The sequence below is a fragment of the Oreochromis niloticus genome, linkage group LG12 (genome assembly GCF_001858045.2).
Source record: "Oreochromis niloticus isolate F11D_XX linkage group LG12, O_niloticus_UMD_NMBU, whole genome shotgun sequence".
Taxonomy (NCBI): domain Eukaryota; kingdom Metazoa; phylum Chordata; class Actinopteri; order Cichliformes; family Cichlidae; genus Oreochromis; species Oreochromis niloticus.
The window spans coordinates 18,553,458-18,572,586 of NC_031977.2; the positions used below are offsets into that span (position 1 = coordinate 18,553,458).

Genomic DNA, 19,129 nt, shown 5'->3' on the forward strand with positions numbered 1-19,129 from the left:
TGCCTTGAGTAGCCTCGTAAAAGCGCCAAGGGTGCCCAGGAACAAATCCCCTCCCATGTGTGGTGATTGGGAGCAGGTGGGCTCATTAAGACCCAGTAAAGTCAATGCACTGTTTTCCCCGTTCTCCCTGTGGCATAGTGAGGAACAGGAATTAATCCCAGTCCTCTTCTGTGACTGTGAAAGTGTTAACATTATCCTTCAGTAGTTAAGAACTTTGCACAAAACTTTAGTAGACTGTATTAACAGGTTAGATAAGCACATTTTGCTGCCTGCAGCATCTTTTGCAGCTGGCCAGACTTAAGCCCAAGGGCTGCAGTCACCACAGTCACAGACATATATACGACTCATGTCCTAGTTTTTGGTTGCAGTGCCAGGTGTTTACTTTGGAGCAGGACCACAGATCTGTGGTTACTGGCTGTCCCAGATGCAAGGGGCAGTGGGAAATTACACTAACCTCAGTTTTCTCTGACCACTGGGTACTGATGGCTTTGACAGACTACACCTGCTGAAAACAACTCAGGGGCAAACATGGTTGGATAGATAGATAGATAGATAGATAGATAGATAGATAGATAGATAGATATGGTTAATGATGTTATAAATAGGTTAAACTAACTGCGTTATATTTTAAATGAAGATGGTTGCATAGTGTTCAAATGTTTAAAAAAAAAAAAGGTTTATAAAAGAAGTTATTATCCTTAGCTGGGGGTTTAAACTCGTCATATCCAGTATTACCAAAACTTTTCGTTTCTTTTCTTTAAACATTCCGTTTTATTTGGTTTAAAGGGGGGCCTACCTCTCACTAGCACCGCTCCTGTGATTTCAGAGGAGCCTTGAGATTCAGCAGCCCATAATTCATTTAGTGCAAACAGTACAATGCGTTAAGTGCCGTCGCTTTGTCCTCTGTGAGAAGTTGAAACGGGGCAGGGTAAAAAGAGACCCAGCAGGCTGTGCTTTTAAAAGACCGGAGGAGACTATAAAACTGGTTTCATGCCCGCTGCTGTAAAGGATCGGCACGATATGAGCGCAGACAGACGGAGGTAGGCAGAGCACACTCAGGGAAGGGAGGACAGCACGCATTTAACACTCAGAGCATTCATGGTTCATTTTTGTAAAGTCGGATCTCTGTCACAGACAAACGTGGGTTTATGGGCTAGTTCACACTCAGCTCTATTACACATACATCGGGGTTTTTTGTGTGTAATCTACACAAGTGTGTGTTTTCTACTTTAGTGAAAAGGATGAGCGTCTTCTCCAGCAGACCCGGCGCTGTTTGACACGTTTCCCGAGCTGGAGTCACTAAGCGGTCTGTTTTCCAAGCGGGGCCTCATTAAAACAGTTCTGCTCTTACTTTTGATGCCACGGAAATGGGATCGCACCAACGAGAGAGCGTGTCTGCGCTTTGCAGGAAAAGTTTGCTTTGGACAGTGCTGATACTCTGGCTGAGCACGCTGGTTAACGGGACCTGGAAGACGGGACTTTACAAAACCTATTCAGTCGGGACGCAGCTGAACAGAGACCAGACAGCAGCCTCCCACAGCTCAGTCTACCAGAAAAGGTAAGGAAAGCACGCACAGCTGTCATATTGCACACAGAATACTTATATTAAGTTTTGTTTTCTATGTTCCTGTCACTGCATGCCTCCACGGATGTACTCCCATCTCCATCCATCTACCGGGCGCTATTGTCTTCCTGACAGTTGGTTTCCCTTTTCCTGTGCTGGCAAGCAGCATGTTTTTATTCTGCTGAGTCCCATCCACACTCTTGTCCCAGCTCACACACCTCTGCTGCCCCTGTGGCGTGTTATGTGCTCTCTATCCATGCAGCGCATTTAGCCTCACACACAAAGCCTGCTCTTTTCAGCATCCCAAGGGTGAAGATTTCAAAAAAAGAGTGTTAAACCTTAAGTTTAAGGAGTGATTGATTATTTGTATGTCTGTAATAAAGTGTAAAAAGGTTTATCTTAAAGGATTACTGACTGAAAAGGGGGATAATAAGGCTTCAGAAAATGATGGATCTTCTGTGTAAGGGCAATCGTGTTGACAAGGGTGTTGAAAGAGAGTCACTAGACTAAACACGAAGGCAGGAGGGCTAACCAGCTCTGCTTTCCTCCTGGACAGAGCCAAGTTTAGTTGGAGACTAGCCACTGATTAATGATGAGAGGACGTTTCCCCATCTTGCAAATATTTATGCTGTCAGCTTGTGTGTGTGGGCTGAACGTGGCCGGAGGCTGAAATCCCTTCTCTCTGATGAGGTCTTCTGGGTGTGTTCAGGTGGTTTTCAGCGCCCCTTCGGTCACTCCACCGCCTCACTTCTCTGCTCAGCTCCTCCTGCCACTCAGAGCCAGAGGTTTGTGGACATGTTTGCTAAACACAAGCAGCTGGGACTCCAGCGCAATCTGAGCTTGTTTTTGAGGGAAAAAAAAGCAGAGGGGGGATGAGTTTACAGTCAGTTTGCTGCTGTTAGTGTAAGTGGCCGTGCAGGAAAGGCAGGACTGAAAGAGGGAAAGCTGCTGTTGGCGTGAGTCAACCACCTTGTTCAGAGGTCACCGGGTTTGCGGTGACATGAGAGGAGCTGAAAGTCTCAGTCCACCTGCTGGCTGGCTGGCCTGATCGGTGAAAGCAGCAGTTTATTGGGTGTCAACAAACAGTAAAAGCGGCGGTGTGATTTCAGAGATCAACCTCGATGATGAAAGCAACCTGTCATTAGGGTTCAGGTGCTTAAAAGGAAACGCATACGACTGTTAGTGCACTGGGAAAGGGAAACCTTCACTAATACCAGCACTGTCTTCACACAGTGATTAGCACAATCAAAGGGGATTAACATCTTGTGGGTATTTTCTTTGCTGGTGCAGTCACTCTGTGAAAGAGCTGATAAAGCATTCCTTCACCATCTCTCTTAATGACTGCATAAGCTCAGTAAACTGTGGGGTCACTGAGGGAGATGCTTCTTTAGTCCCTGTCTCGCCCACTTCTTTATCCTCCCTCGGAGGACTTGTCATGGTCTGACAGGCAGTCTGAGCCCTGTGGCAGTCCTCATTCCTCGTCCGTCTTGACCATATCCATGTTCACTTTAAGCATGGGAATGTAGACAACGGAGATTCCAGGAAGCTGCATGGCTTCAAGCAGAATGGCTGTGAAACTTCAAATGATGTATATGCACAGGGAACCATTATTTGGATGGATGTCAAGAGGCAGTCACCAATTGTTCAGCTCCGATAATATCCACTGGCCGTTGATTACATTACTCAATTGAATTTGTTGCCTTTTTCTGTATTACATCACTGTCTTATCTTCAGTTTCTGGACGTGTCACTGGACAAAATATGAGATTCTTAAGACAGGATCTTGAACTCTTTTCTTCACGATTTACAGATTTGTGTAATATCAGTCTTAAAACAAAGAACTAATTGTGGCAGCTCAGCCTCCACAATGAGGAAAAAAAATTGTTGGATTCCTGCTTATCAGATTGAATATTTTCTCATTTCTGTGGTTGCAATCTGAGTTGCTTAGGTTTTTGGACAAAACAAGACATTTATGTCATAACTTTGAGCCGATTTTGCTGTTTCCGATGTCTTAGAGATTAAATACTTAGTATGAGCCTAATACCAGACCCCATATTGCATCCTGTGCACTGCAGGTGAGCAGTCCATAAAGTCAGCATCTCATTCACGGTCAGTGGAGCAGCTCAGCTCGACATGACGGTCCATTCACGCTGAGAGGTCAGGATAAGTGGCGCTATAGGTGTGATATGAGTGAATCCTTCATTTGAGTGGAATTCCTTTTTCACTTCCAGGTTCAAACACTTGAAGATGCCACAGACTGAAAGCTCACAGGTGTCCGCACCTGAAAGCTCAAAGCAGACAAAGATAAATGAGAGTTTTCCTTGTTTATTCCACGCTGCTGTAAAGAGTCACTTAGCCCTGACCTTTAAGGCCTCGCATCGGTGCTTTGATGCTCGCCACTGTCCGCTGCGCATGGAAAGCCCACGGCAGTTTTGAACCTGCAATATAATACCCCAGCAGCCGCAGTGCTCTGAATTAATGTATAACAATTGTTCAAATACAAACTTAATACAACCTGGTTCTTTTGTTTGTCATTGAGTCTGCAGGCCATGACTCTAGAGCTGTAAAGTTTTATAATTTCACCTTGACTTGTTCTTTCTGTTTTCCTCTTTGTCATTGGTTGTGGTGCCATATTTATCTTATGTCTCCTCTCAGTCCCACGGGAGCCACACTGCTTCATAATTGCCGTCTCTGTCCCCACCGGAAGCTTCCTTGGATGACCTCTGCGATAAGTTGACCTTTGTCTCCTCTTTTCTCGTCTCCTTCCCGTCCTCTCCTTTGTCTGGCTATTTGCCACATCTGTCTTTTGTCCTTTGTTCTGCTCGAGTATTTTCCCACAGACAGAAATCCAGAGGAATTTCTTTTGCATTTCAAACATATCTCCGAGCGTTCAGCCCTGCTCCTACGATATGTGAATGAATGGGTGGAGGAAAGGGAGTTACTGTGGTGTTTTTAATCAGAGTCCCATCACCGTTTTGCCCACATCAGCCTACTTGTCTGCTCACACGGCTTAACCCCTACCTTCCTCATCCCGGTGCAGTATGCTGAAGTAGGTGAACCGCCTCACTAGTGTGAACATGGAAAATGTGGACTGCGTAGCGCAAAAGGTGAATTGAGGGCACATGCGGTAACGAGAGCGCAGCATATACGCGAGTTCACAAGCTTTCTGTCAGCATTTGCATACATTTAAGGATTCAGCACTTTTTTTGTTCCCCTCCAATATTTTACTGTCTTGGCGTCGGCAGCGTCGAGGAACAGATGGGCCAAAGCTGTGATTTCTCTTAACGGTTGGCTGTGGCTACATGTGACTGTGAGACATGGTTGATGATTTATTTAGCTTGGGCCCAGCATTCAGAGTGTGCCATGTGTGCTTAGAGACCTGATACTCACCGAGGGCCTGCTTGGTGTTTTTGCCAATGAAACAGCATGGTGCTGGTGGGTTTCACACTTCATAGAACAAGGGTGCCTCCAGTAAGAGGAAGGTGTTGACTACAAAGCATTTGAGATTGAAAGACTAAGTGCACTTAGAGCCTGCGTCCCTTATAGATAATAACACAGTTATTGTTAGGCCTCCCCAAATCTGCTTGCTGCAGTGGAAGTGTTTGTCTTGCAGCATCTTACTTTTTATATATATGAATCGGCTGCTTTAGTTCTTTCACTCATTTAAGGAAGAAGGGTCGGCATTTCCTCCTCCATAATTGCATAAGAGCAATGCAAAGAGACAGGGAGACCATAAAATCCAGCGCCCCCTTCCTTCCTCGTACCCCCTGGTGAGACTCTTGTCCGTTCCCAGGTGAAGCCTCTTCTCGGCCTGGGAAACTCAGATGTTTATCTGTCGGGTCTGGCAGATAAGTGGTGGGGAGGAGTTGGGTTTACTACCCCCTCATCCCCTCCCCCTTCCTCCCAGCTCTACCTGACCACAGCTTCTTCAGTGTCTGAAATTTTCCACCAGTGATTAGAGCAATTTTTTCTGGACCAGGGAAAGCAATCATAGGGTAATCATATAGATCCACCGTCATTCTTGTAGATGTATGGCTGATGGATACGCTATGATACACGAAGGGTGGGCCTGTGTTTGAATACCATGTGGCAGAAGAATTCCTTTCCTTGCTTTACTTATGATTAATTCAAATAATGTCTTACGTTTTGCAGCGTTCCTTTGCTTTTTCCAGATGCGGTAAATAATGCAAAATCCTTTCAGTGTGCAGGCTTAAATACTTGCTACATGAATGGAAACAATCAAGATCGCTCAATAATAAAAGAGACGTTGTCATGTGATAAGGGAAAGTCACTGCAGCTGTAGACAAACATTTATCAGCGGTGCTCCCGCTCTCTGGCTCAGGTATGTGTGTGTGGCCACCACGACATGTGGGAACGGTTAATGGGAGCCGGTTCAGGGCTGCTTCGCATCCTCTCCCTTTGGCGGTTTTTCTTTAGTGTAAACTGTCTCTCGTGCACACAAACATATGGTCTCCCATATTGACAAACAGACTTTGGTGGGAACACCCACCCACTCTTGCACACGTTGGCAGCAGAACACAAAAAGTGTAGTTTCATGAGCTCCCTTCCTATGCATCTATTGATAATGTTGTAAACACAGGCTGTAGTAATTGTTTCCGTGCTCCTCTTACAGCCACATGAAGGTAATGAGGATGTCTGTACACATCATTCTTAATAAAACCATTCTGATAATGTGGTCGCTCATCAGCCCGAGAGCGTTCTCTTCACATTAAAGCCAACAGTTGTGTGTTTTTTCCTGTTCTGATATGTAGCAGAGAGAGAAGAAAGCTAAACGCTTTCTCTAAAATGTTTCTCATAGCGCCTGTGCTATCAAGAACAGATCTGCTCCCTTTAAAAGGGACACCGAGCTCTCGGTGAGGATTAAACTAAACCAATTAGCTTACGGTCTCTTCAGATAAATCACACTTCCTTTAATTTTATACAGTCTCACTGAGAGATTGATAAAATGTCGCATTTTGCTTCTGGAGGTCGAACTCCTCTGAATGTAATAGCTGCGGAGCGTTCTCATCCTCACTATCAGATCTCAACCTCTGACCTTAACTTAAAAACCTTCATCTTGGTATGAGACTTTGTCTTCCTCTTTATCCCCTCCTGAGGGACTTCCTCTCCTCCAAGGTCCTATACAAATGCATGTGTATTGATAGAGGAGAGACCCCTGTGCAAATACAACCCAGTCCTGCAAACTCTGTGGCTGATTAAAACCGAGTGAACACGGTGAGGAAGTTCCCAAACAAAAGAGTTGAGGGGGGATGGAAGGACTGTGGGCAGACCGCAGTGTTTTTAGTGTGACAGCACTCGTTTGAAGGTGTTTTGGAAATTCGTTCTTCTGTGTTTAGTTTAAGAATCAGACTTTACTGAGTCTAAAAATAACAAACTGTTGAGATCCTGCTGTTGTTTTATTCTACATTTCTGACTCTGTTTCTTTTGGCAGGAACTGGTGTCCTCATACGGTCACTAAGACTGTGACCTGCCAGGTGCAGAATGGGACAATCCTCCAGCGGGTGTACCGGACGTGCCCCTGGCCACAGGGATGTGCAGGAGGCAGGTGAGAAGACAGAGACATCTTACCAGTACTGCTACTGTTTCACAGTGCTTTTATGAAACCTTTAAAAAACAAAAATCTTTTTAGTTCATGGGCCGCATACAGCACCGTATGATCTGAACTGGGTAGAAAGACTCTCATCATGAAATTTATTCAAGACATGCAAGTTCCTGCTCAAAAATGTTCCAGTTCCCCGGAATATAAACACTTTGGAAAGACATTGAGTGGGTCACATGGCTCTTTAGTGAGCCACGTGTTTACAACTTTAAAAAGAAGAAAATAGTTGACTGCTATCAAAGCACAAAGCTTGGTGTAATGTTTGTTTTCTGTTTTTTAATTATACTGGGATTAAAATAGCATAATAGTTGTTGTTTGAATGCTGCTTGAATCACTTTCGGGGATTAGCTTTATAACTTGTTACTGGTGTGGATGCTATATTAAAATCATATTAAGTTCAATCATATTTGTGGGCAAGTAAGTTAAAAAAGCTTGCCACTTCAGTGTGGGTATGAGGCTAGCAGTGGTATTCATATAGCTCTCCTATAATTAGCATAGTTCAGGATGCCACGCTGCTGCTCCATATGCTGGCTTTTGATTGAGAAAAACCTAAAAGCTTTCATATAATCTGACACTTACTGATGGGGCACATTGCCTAGAAATTGCTTTTTATCAGTTAATTGAAACTGTGTGAATACAAAGTCTGAAAACCTCACGATAATATCTAATCTTACCAGAGAGAAGAGATTTCCTTTCATTTTCCTGTAAAATGTTATGTGCGTGCGTGTGTGTGTGCGTGTGTGTGTGTGCGTGCGTGTGTGTGTGCGTGTGTGTGTGTGTGTGCGTGTGTGCGCCCATGTGCGTAACGGCTTTTGATTTTGTGTTTATCGTTCAGCTACAAGACCGTGGTCAGACCTTCCTATAAACTGGTGTACCGCACTGTGACTTCCCTGGAGTGGAAATGCTGCCCGGGATTCAGCGGCGCTGCTTGTGAAGAAGGTGAGTCAAGACAGAGGACGCAGACACACTTCAGTTATACAACAGCTGACGGAAATGAATCCAACAGAATCGCCATCTTGCACTGAAAAATGATCGCAAGTTCGACTCGTGTCAGTCCCCCCCCCCACTCACCTGCCTCCAGTTTCTTCTCTATGACTGTTTGACTCACCACCATTCACGTCTCTCTGTTTTGCATCGCCGTCTTAAAGCCTGCATTTCCAATATGCTTGTATGAGTGATTTCCATTAGGCTTACATAAGGCTACTTCTGTTCTTTGAATGAAATTAAGAAATAAGATCCCCCACCCTCTTCTGCGTGAGCCAGATCCCACAACTTTATTAATCACTTTTTATGTCTTCATTCCAAGAGTCGCAGCACCACGTAAGGCTTCCTTCTTTACTGCGACTTTGACTTTTATTTTGCAGATTGAACTGAGTCTTTTATCCTCTAAAGCGCCATGCAAGAGCTGTTTTCATTTTTAGACCACGGTAGCTGCTCACTCTCTGTCTCTCTCTCTCACACACACACACACACACACACACACAAACACACACAAACTCTCCTAGTTCATAATGACTTCCCCTGGCACCCGTCCTCAGGTTTCTGCAGTCTGGGGAGAAGGGTGGAGTGGTTTGTTTATGCTGGGACCCAGGACTTGAATGGGTGTAACATAAATTAGTGGACCGTGCAGCACAAAGGGCAATAAATGTTTTTAGTGGTTAATGCGATGGCCTTTTGTAGTGCAGAAAATAGAGGCTGTTTTTCTCTCTTATACTTCGAGACAAAAAAGAAGAATTTCTACCTGAAATTCAGTGAACAGGAAAAATGATTCTTTTAGACTGATTATGGTAAACACTTGATCTTGTCCAATAAAGTGGGTTTAAAATAATCTGTTTAATTTATTTACTCAGTAAATGGCTAATATTCCCACTTGAAGTAATTTGGTGATCACAGTATTCAACAGTGTTGTAATGCATTACGGTTCCTCCATTCAGAAGTCAGAAAACAACACACTTGACTTCAGTTCAGATGGGAAACAAAGCAGCGGCAGGGCAGTCTTCTTTTGAGGAGCATAGATTAGTAAAGGAACATCGCGATGGTAAACTGCAGGCTCTAGTTTATGTTTTTCTCATTAGGAGAGGAATTTGTGCAGATATGGGGTATAAGCGGGCTGTAATGTTACTTTATTAATTACATGACAATAACCATGTAATATAATGTTGAAGTAATTTAAGAAGTAGGCAGACAAATTATTTTCTACAGGGAGTTAATAAGTAATGCATTTGTCGAAGTAACTAGAGTAACTAATGACTGCTCCCAGGTGCTTTCGGACCTCCAAGTGGCCTCTAGTCTGCTGTAGTGTGGCTTCGGCTGCTTGCTTGCACTTGCACACACCATCCCTCCTTGGATATCACACTTGTTTCACACCCGCCCTACTGTCAAAGTCAAAAAACACATTCACAGTCAGACAACGCAGACTTTACCCAACAAAGGCAGAGGAACACACAGTGAAACGGGGAGGAAATTATCCAATTAAGTTGTTGCTGGAGGAGATTCCCCTCCGGTTGTCATGGCAGTAGGGGGCTGTTGAGCCGGCGGGGATGTCGGGATTAGCCACTTATCTGAGCCTCGTTCCGGGTGGCTCAGATCACAGGCGGCGCTGAGTGGAAGTGACAGGTCCCATTCACAGGGCCTTTACTCTCCGGCACCATGGATCCTATCCAGGGCCACCAGTGCTTTGTTCTGCTCTTGCCGCGTGAGCAGAACCCCTTGCCAGCACAGAACCTGATACCCCGCTGCCGTCTGCCTCGTCCGCCCGCTTTAAGGAGAAATGCAAGCCTGCCACACGGGCAAAGCTGGTGACCGGATTGTGCTTAAATCTGTTGCCACAGTGTTGCCAAGTGAAGTTAAAGCTGCACTAATAATTCAGCGGGTGCACGTTTCAAATCCAGGCTGTTAATACCTGTGTGCGGCTCTGTTTCCAGATGGCTGTGAGCACTTTTTAACTTTTAGTTGGACTGAGTTGAAAGACTCAGGCTTTAAAAAAACAACTCTAGACAAACATACTACTTTTGATCTTATTTGAGTCCCATAAAGAGCAACCAGGATGTATATACCTTTAAGGATCACTTTTGGAATTTTATTATTTGCTATACATCACTCTTACTCCTCTGCTTGTCTGCTTTTCACAGACTGTGGAAAATGTGTGTGATCCGCTCATTTACTGCCCTGCTTTTAACCTGCTTTTCCCACCAGGCCACCCCAAAAAGCCTCTAGCCATGTCTGACTCCCAAGGACGGTCTGCATTACTGCAGATCTCAACAATGTCCAAACCAAAAAGACTCTGGGGCTGGGGCTACGTTTAGGTTGAGATGCAGGAAAGTACAAAAAACACTGAGAGGAATGTGACCGATATGATTGTGCTTTAAATGGGGATGAGAGAGTTGTTTTCTCTTGTGTTCCTCTGTTCTCACCCCTCGGCCTGCCAGCTGATAGGTCAACATGTATAAATCAACGGCTCGGTCCGTAGTGAAGATAACGAATTAAGTTTTGGACTTTGCGTGTTCAAATCTACAGGCGCAAATAAATGAGAGTTCATTAAGGGAAGAGATCATGCATGCTGTCATCGAGTCGTACGCAGGCTTATGAGGATTTTTGGCATGTCACATTCAGAGGCTCCAAAAGCAAAGCATTACATCACACCCATACTGATACACAAACTTACCCCATCAGAGTCCAGGCAGGGTAAGATAACACTGCATCAGACAGGCACCTTTCACATTTGCTGTCTTTTTCTTCCTTCCTCACCCCAACCTCAGGACTTGGCTTGAATACCGGTCCAATGGTGTAATTACTGGGTCCTAATTGTTTTCTGTGAGGTTTGGGAGATATTGTCTTACTTCTTGGTCTGGAACACAATGGTCTTTATCTCTGATTGAGTCTGAGAAAGAAAAAAGCAAAAGAAGGCTAAGTATTTACAGATGTAGGCACTTTCATAGGCTGCCAGAAACGGGGATTTAATGTATGCCTGGTTGGCTTTGGCATTCCAAGTAAGTAAATGCTTGTTTTTAGTTGGGATATCCCAACTTATGCTACATCCAGCACAAATATCAAAATTATACCCAATTTAGAGGCAATTATGTGATATTAGAATATCAAATTTACCCCTCAAATGTAATATTATTACATTAGCTCTGGCTCTAATGTAATAATTATCTGCCATGCTAGTGTTGCACTGATATCACGAGGGGTGACTGTGCGCTCAGGAGCCATGGATGTTAAATTCATTGACATTTTGAGCTTTTGGCCTTGATCTGCTAATTTTGATGGAGCCTGAAAAGTGTGGAAATGACACTAAGAGACAGGCGTTGATATACTGACCCTGATTTGATTTATTCAGGAAAGGCCTTAAAAGAAAAATAGCTGTGGCTTATCGCAGGGGGGGAGGCCGCTGAGGAGGACAGCATATGGGGGAATGTAGACTTGAATTAGCATGGCTGTCAAAGCTCTGCCACGGGAGTCCCCATCAAACGGTATCTCGCAGCCAAGCGGAGGCTGTGGTTTTTGGGTTGCAATTATGAGGTGGCTGGGAGGCAGAAGCCCGCTGTCTTGTAATAAGCCATAGAAATGTAATCTGTGTTTTCACAGCTCAGGGCGGCTTATCACAAGCCCGCACGCTAAACCCCGTGCTTTAAACATCAGTCGGCTGCAGCTTGCCATTAGCAGAGGAAGAGTGGGAGTGCGTGGACGCCGGTGTATGCGTCTATCTGCCTGCCAGAGTCAACGTGTGGGTGGGAGAGCGAGGCGTTGAGGATTTGTATGCAGCTGTTTGCTGTGATTAGCAGCTTTAATGGCAGCAGGCTTTTTGGAGCTGTGAGTGTAGGGACTTCAGCCTGAGGTCAGAGGGGAGGAGCCTGAGCAAGAGCAGGTGACCAAAAGGCCCCCCACCACCAGCACTATCACCCCACACACTCCCACTCCTGCCAGACCACACAGTGGAGCGCTATCAAAGTCATATCAAGCAGAGATCCCCTGCGTTTGCCTTAGCAGGTGTTACACATGTTATCCTTTACTTGCTCCAATTCATTCACAAAAAAAAAAGAAAAATCCCAGACTTGATGTCAGATTTAGCTGCACTCACCCCCGCATCAGGAGCGTTTATGCACTCAGCAGATGAGATCTACGAAGACGCATAAATCACTTGAATGCAGCGAGGCAGGCTGCAGTCAACGTGCAGAAAAGGCCACAGCAGCTGATATTCGCTGTTATGTAAATGACCAGCACACAAGTGCTGAGCATAAATTGGAAGCAGCTGACATTAAGGCAAACCGGGCTGAGGCTTCCAGATGAGATTCGGCATGCAGCCCCTTTCAGCCGACGCTGCTCGGCTCTGAGGAATTATCATAAAAGTGATTAAGTAGAAAGAAAAACACAATCATTAACTTGCTTTGTATTATCTGCATGTGATTAATAGTAACAACTCTTTGGTTGCTGTTTTAAGAACTGGCCAGATGAAAATTAGCCCACAAGTATGGCTCATTTACAGTTATTTTTCTGTTGATTAATGAGCATGTATACCTTTTAAGCAAACACATATATACCTGCAAAAATGACCAATCAGCCAACTTAAATAACAAAACCAAACAGAGTAGGAAGGTCTTTTTTCTTTCCTCATGTCCTGCCTGTCTTTCTTTCCATGCTGTCTTCTCCTTATGTAACGGTGTGCTGGTATTTGCTCGAGGTTTGTGGAAAAAAAATCCTCAAATTATAGTTAAATCAGTTGCGGGGTTCGGTAGTTAAACTGGAATACGCACTGATAATTTTGATAATATTATTACAGCATTATTTTTTAAATGTTCCATGAAAACCACCCTCAGAACACACACAGACACACACACACACAGTACAACAAAATGCTTTCAGGCTGTAAAAATAATAGTTATGAGAATTATAATTATAAATTCCTATAATTTGTTGGGTTTTTTTCCTCTGCGTACAAAAAAAGTTTTGATACAAGGCGAAAAAGACAAGCACACAATGGCAGGATATTATTTTAGGTGGATTTATTGTGCATTATATTAATCATCTAAGTGTTTTATCTATGTGAAAGCCCGTCTGCATGAAGAACCATGTTTGATTTTAATACTTTATGCTGCATTAACGACCCGTGTCTGTTGGTAAGTCTAAAAAAAAAAGATGGCAGTGAACTTCAAGAAATGCAGATGCACAGCGCTTGCACTGAATCTTTCATACTTACTTAGCCTTGAATCTGAGTTAAGTTTTATGTTTCTGGCTCCTGAACTGGAAATGCCTCTTCTGCTTACTGATTTATTTATTGTTTCCCAAGACTTCCCTCGGGAGTACATTGAAAACAGTTTTTCCTGCAGTCTGAAAGAAATAAAGTGGGCAGAGTCAGCAGTGCAAAGAAAAAAAAACTTTTAAAGCATCAAACTAGACACACACACACACACACACACACAAGTCGTGGCAGCTGTGATGTTCTTCTGTCGCCGATAAAGTGGAGGCATTTCCCTTCACCTGGTAGTGTAAGTGGACTGGTGTGCTGACTGAGTGACCCACAAACATGCAGGCACTTTACAGCCTGACGAGTCACACAATCAGCAGCGGAGAGAAGAACGACGCTCTCCTCCTTGCGTGGCTGAGATAAGACCAAGTGAACTGGAAGCAGAGCTTTTCTCATGTAGAAAAAACCCCCCCAAACTTTAAAATCCTGCCCTTTTTAAATCCTCTTCACTAGCAGAGGTGTAGGCTCTGCCTCCTTTCGCTCTCATGTCTGATCCTCTTGGCGACTGATGTCATTAAAGCTGCATTAACCCCGTCTGCCACCCCCACACACCCCCACCCCGCCCTTCAACATATCTCCATCTCTCAGCTTGCAGGTATAGAGTGGAATTATGTAGGTACTGTATAACACTGTGCTACTGTGCTTAGGTAGGCTCTGAGGAGGTAATGAAACGTTTGATGTCAGCGCTTAGACAATGGCAGCATTGATGGAGCAGGTACGCTCGGGATCCTGCTGGTTCCATACAGCTGTGACGAGTTCAGGGCCCCAACTGCTGCCTGCAGCACGCTCAAAGCTGATACCCTCACTGTTATGGACTTGCTGTAAATCATCTGTAAACTAATGCATAAAATCCAGAATATTTGACGTCCCTTTTTATTCAGCTTCATATTTGCCAGATATCGCTTTTAGTTTCTCTTTTTTTAGGGGTTGTATTCATTAATTTCCTGGCAGATTTTCCAAAGCATCTGTGTTCCAAGCCATTTTTTATAATATGCCTGCAAGTTATAATAAAAAAGTCCATCTTTTTAACTCCGTAAGCCCCTAAGCAATATATTTTTAAAATGTCCCCCTGAAGTGAAGAAACACCCACAGTCAGAAATGTGAGGCCAAGAATAAACAATGTTGGTGTCTCGGGAGAGTTTTTAAATGCAGAGAGTCTCTTTGTCTCTGTGTGAGTCAGTAAACATTAATCTTTACTGGACCTATTATAAAAATTTTAAACTCTTAACAAATGTGATGCACCAGAAATTCGCTCATTTTATGTGGTGAGCTTAAATAATAGAAACAGGTCGAGTTTTAATAACAGATCACAGTAACGGGACCTCCAAAATGAAAGGGGATAAGGTGATTTTGAGTATGGGCGCTCTAATATGGATAATATGGGCAATTATTAACTTAAAAGAACATTGTTACATTAGCCAATTCATTAACGAAACAGTTAGAAAGCAATCAAGGAGGCTTAAGATGATGTTTTTAATTACTTTTGCTCTGTGACCGAACACCTATCCCACAGATATCTGATTAATTTTTAGGAAAACAAAAACCCTTCATGTTTAAGAAGCAGGAGCAAGAAAATGTCAACAATAAATTAGCCACACAACTTGGCGCTTTCATTTTCTTGCTGCGCTCAGTGAATCCCTGTAAAACCCAGTTTGTCTCCCTCTCGTTCCTCTCTCATCCCCCTGCATAGCGATATCCAGACCACAGGAACATAAAAGCACGGCATAAAAAAGTCGCTTTTAAGTGATGTATTCGTATTTTATGCTGCATCAGTCTGCGGTTTCCGTACACTCCCAGTAGTCCTTATAATCTAGCTGCTCATTTGTCACCGTTATAAATTCATAAACATTTACAACACCGCCACATAAGAAAGCCTCGAGTGTTGTGGTGCAGACCTTCAAACATTCTCCCACTCCCACGACTGCTAAACCACAAACAGATCCCCACATCACTTAGATCCTCCACAGTGACATCATTTATGGCCTCTTGCCCTCCAACCCTCCAACCCTTCTGGTACGAACTCAGTTTCGTAGCCACTAAACGCTGCGCACTCGAATAACACGTAGGATTTAAAAGCCATTGCCCCTGTCTGACTTTTGAGCGCTGCTCTGAGCTGGTCGCTGCGTATATTTCCATTTGCTCATGGTGGTTGATACGGTGCTCAGCGGGGATGAGAAGAGCGGTGCTGATGGCTGTGATTAGTCCTGGACTGAAGACGAGGAGAGAGACGAGGTTTGGATGAACTGCACCAGCAGTTGTTCTAATTAGAGACATGCCTGGTTGGCTTTCAGAGGTCAGACCTGACAGAGAAGCAGGCATTCTCCTCGAGGAGCCAGTCATCTTGACCAAAAAGAAATTACCTCACTTCACTGGTTATGAGAGGAAAAAGTAGAGGATAACAGAACTTGCCTCTAGATATCAAATATCAGACATGTAAAGGTGAAACTATAGATGTCTGGCAAGCTGTCTTTACAGCACAGGTCACGTGCCATCCATTATATTCTGAAGAAGGCACACATATCCAAACCTGGATGAGTAACCACAAACAAATATGCAGCTCTAAAGGCTACAGGCTCATATTTAATGTAGCAGTGATGAGCTGGCCATCCATCCAGTCTGTACCCAGCCTCTCGCCCTACGAAAGCTGGGATACGCTTCATTCCCTCCTGCAATGGATAGGTGGATGAGTTTAAAGGCAAAACTGTGGCTTTAATGTTGTTATATTGTGAAGCACCCTGAATAACCTTTGTTTAAAGATGTGTGCTTTTTAATATAAACTTACTTTACATACAGTTTACTAAACCTATAGTTGTCCCTTGCAGCAAAGTTTCCATAAGTCATGCATTCAAAGGTCTGTCTAAACTTTAGAGCATGTCACTTTGCATTGTTTTGTAAAGAGGCCACACCTCCTTTACAGTCAGCTGCATATTTTGTTCAGTAAAAACAATGAAAATCTACGTTGACCTTCTCCTTGTTCAATTGACCACACCTACCTTATTGACCTCCTGGGTGCACTTTGTTTAGGAAGTATATTTCGTCCTATTTTTGTGGCTAGCGTAAGAAGTTGTGGCACTGATGATATGGTTGCTGAAGCGGTGTCGGAGGCTCAGAGCCAGAGAGGCCCAGCAGGGTGATCTCATTAACAACAGGACGTATCCCCGAACCTTTAAACCCAGGCCTGCATACCGTCCGCACCACTGCCCCCTGGGACTCATCCAGGGGGGCTTTAACAGCCCCGGTGTTTTCGTTGGACCCCTGCCACGCGCAGAGCGGAGCTGCACATAATGACCCCCCTCCCCCGTCTCAATTGGGACCATAAATACAGTTGAGAGAGGATGTCTGTGTGTTCCTGCTTCCTCAGGTGTTTATGGCTCTCTCACTCGCTCACGCTGAGCTCGCAGCCAGGGCCTGGCAGCAAACACACACTCACGCCTTGCACACATGCAGACAGGCATCAAAACCACCTGCTCTCTCCAGCTCAGACACATTTCGAGGCTCGTATGTGCAGACAGGCGCGTGACGTCCACTAAAAATTAATGTGGTCAAGTGCTGCTCAAACAAACATGAAAACAACCCCCCCCCCCCCAAAAAAAAAGGAGCTGAACTTACTGAGTCACTGAATATATTTGGGACAGACGCACGCTGACTGTCTCTCTCTGTTTCCGCAGACATACATTCTGTATATCAGTTGCATGTGTGCCTTATGACAGATAGGCTGATGGGGCTGTAAATCACTGCTGCTGTGCCAGATCTGGAGCTCTATCGGCTGCATTCGCTGACTGTAGGACAAAGGAAATAAGATGATGTCATGGTCCTTTTATTTCTCTTGGCTGCCCTCCATGTTTTCTTCCTAAAGGGCTCCATGTCACCTGATGGTGATCGGATGTGGCCCCGTGAGACCCCGCCCAGTTAGCTTTGTGGAGACAGCTCGGCTGGTAGCCAGACACGACAGTCATCAAATTACTGGGAAATAACCGTAACCACGATTTAACTGTAACAGTAGTAACAGTCTGTGTTAATGTGGATTTAAAAATGGATATATGATTTAACATTCACTAGATGTGTGGTACATTGTGCTTTAATTATAGCAAAGCAAGCAGAGGGCTTGCTTTGCTACGTAGGTGTGTGTTTCAGAAAAGAAGACTCAGCCTTTTGTCACTTTGATTTATGTTATCATTGCTATGGATGATCTTATTTAAGCTTTTTTTTTTAAGCTTTCACTAGCTTCTTACCACTGCAGGAAAAGGATGTCAGTGATGAGATGCTACAGATGTTTAGAAGAACAGGTGTTATTTTTATTGCAGCCTAGGTTCTATAGACTCTCAATAAAAAAAAATGGGCACAACTTTCAGTTCCTGCTCTCTGGATGTGTGACCTCAATAATTACTTTTCTTATAAGTTTAAGGTGTCAGTCTTTAGTTTTAGGTTTTGTTAAATACAACATGATGATATTTTGTAACTTATAGTCCTCATTAGAGTAAAAAAGGATGATACAGCAGGGTATGCTCCAGGAAAGGCGCTATTGTTTGAGCGCTCATTTTTTTCCATTTTAGAGAAGTCGGATCCAGATGAGAAAAGAATGTATTGATCCCACATCTGTATTTGTGGCCGGTCTAACTGGTTGAGATGGACACCCAGGTATTTGCAGACTAATACAATCTCAATCTCAGTCTCCACTCCTTAAATGTTCACAGCTGTAAACTTCAGTCAGGTCTGTCCCTTGCATGAAATTCCAGTGGCAGCCAAAATATCAAGGACTTTGCAAACAAATAGGCGACATCCATCTTTGTGTACAGTCTATGGTAGGTTTGCCTGACTCACTAGACGAAGTTCAGTTTTTGCAATGTGTGTTTGCATAAACAAAGTTACATAAGTATAGATCTGTGAGATCATAGTCATGGTGCTGTTTATTGTTTCCGTGTACAATACCCAGGGGTAGGGTACTGTTATATCTCAGAGAACACGACCCTGGGATATCACACAGGCCGCAGCATGTGCTGTCCTCACCACTGGGGTCAGGGCACTGTTTGAGTGGGGAAATATCTTTTCCTCATCATCTTTAGAGCTTTAAAAGATCTGTAGACCTGTTGGGAGGAACACAAAACACACAAAAAGCTGTTTACACGAACTTCTGACCTACAACAAGCTGCATGCCTTTTAAAACACATGCTTTACTTCCCTACTTGGATGGACAAACTGTTTTCAAGAACAGAAAGTGTGAAAGCAGAATTAGATTCAGTTCTCGAGGTCAGGGTGCAGCCAAAGGTGTAGGCCGCATTAAAACGGCCTGCTTGTTCCTGAAAGTAGAAAACGGTTTCATGTTTCCTGGTGGCAATAAATCCAACATTTTTGCTTTTATTGCTCGGAAAAGAAGAGGAAAATTGTAACAAGCACACGATCAAATATTTTCACTATATTTTAACGTTTTATAGCGTGAGTAATTAATTAAGTCCCAGATGAATCAGTCATGGACACAATTATTAGCTGCCGCTCATTTTGTACACTATATATGTTACAAGTTTCTTTATATTCTGTGTTCATAGGCTGTTGCTTTACTGTGTAACCCCTCTATAAATCTGGCTTTCAGGTTCACGCCTCACAGGGGCCACTAATACTGAAATATGCCTGAGGTCATAATGTAGTTTGGATAAAAATGTCTAGCAAATGGCATATGCTTCTCATTTTACACGTTATACAACTAC

General features: G+C 43.9%; 1 protein-coding gene across 7 annotated transcripts in view; it reads left to right on the forward strand.

Moving 5' to 3' along the window:
* The first annotated feature begins 797 nt into the window (after positions 1-797).
* The window catches only part of emid1 (EMI domain containing 1), a 55,926-nt gene continuing 37,594 nt past the window's right edge, over positions 798-19,129 (forward strand). For 5 of the 7 annotated variants that reach the window (XM_025911944.1, XM_025911946.1, XM_025911945.1 and 2 more), the window contains exons 1-3: positions 1,047-1,558; positions 7,016-7,129; positions 8,019-8,122. In XM_025911944.1, coding sequence (XP_025767729.1) covers positions 1,368-1,558; positions 7,016-7,129; positions 8,019-8,122 — 409 coding nt within the window. In that variant the 5' untranslated portion in view covers positions 1,047-1,367. Of the gene's footprint in view, positions 1,559-7,015; positions 7,130-8,018; positions 8,123-19,129 lie in introns of all 7 variants that reach the window. The other 2 variants (XM_005473352.4, XM_005473353.2) reach the window with 2 other exon arrangements.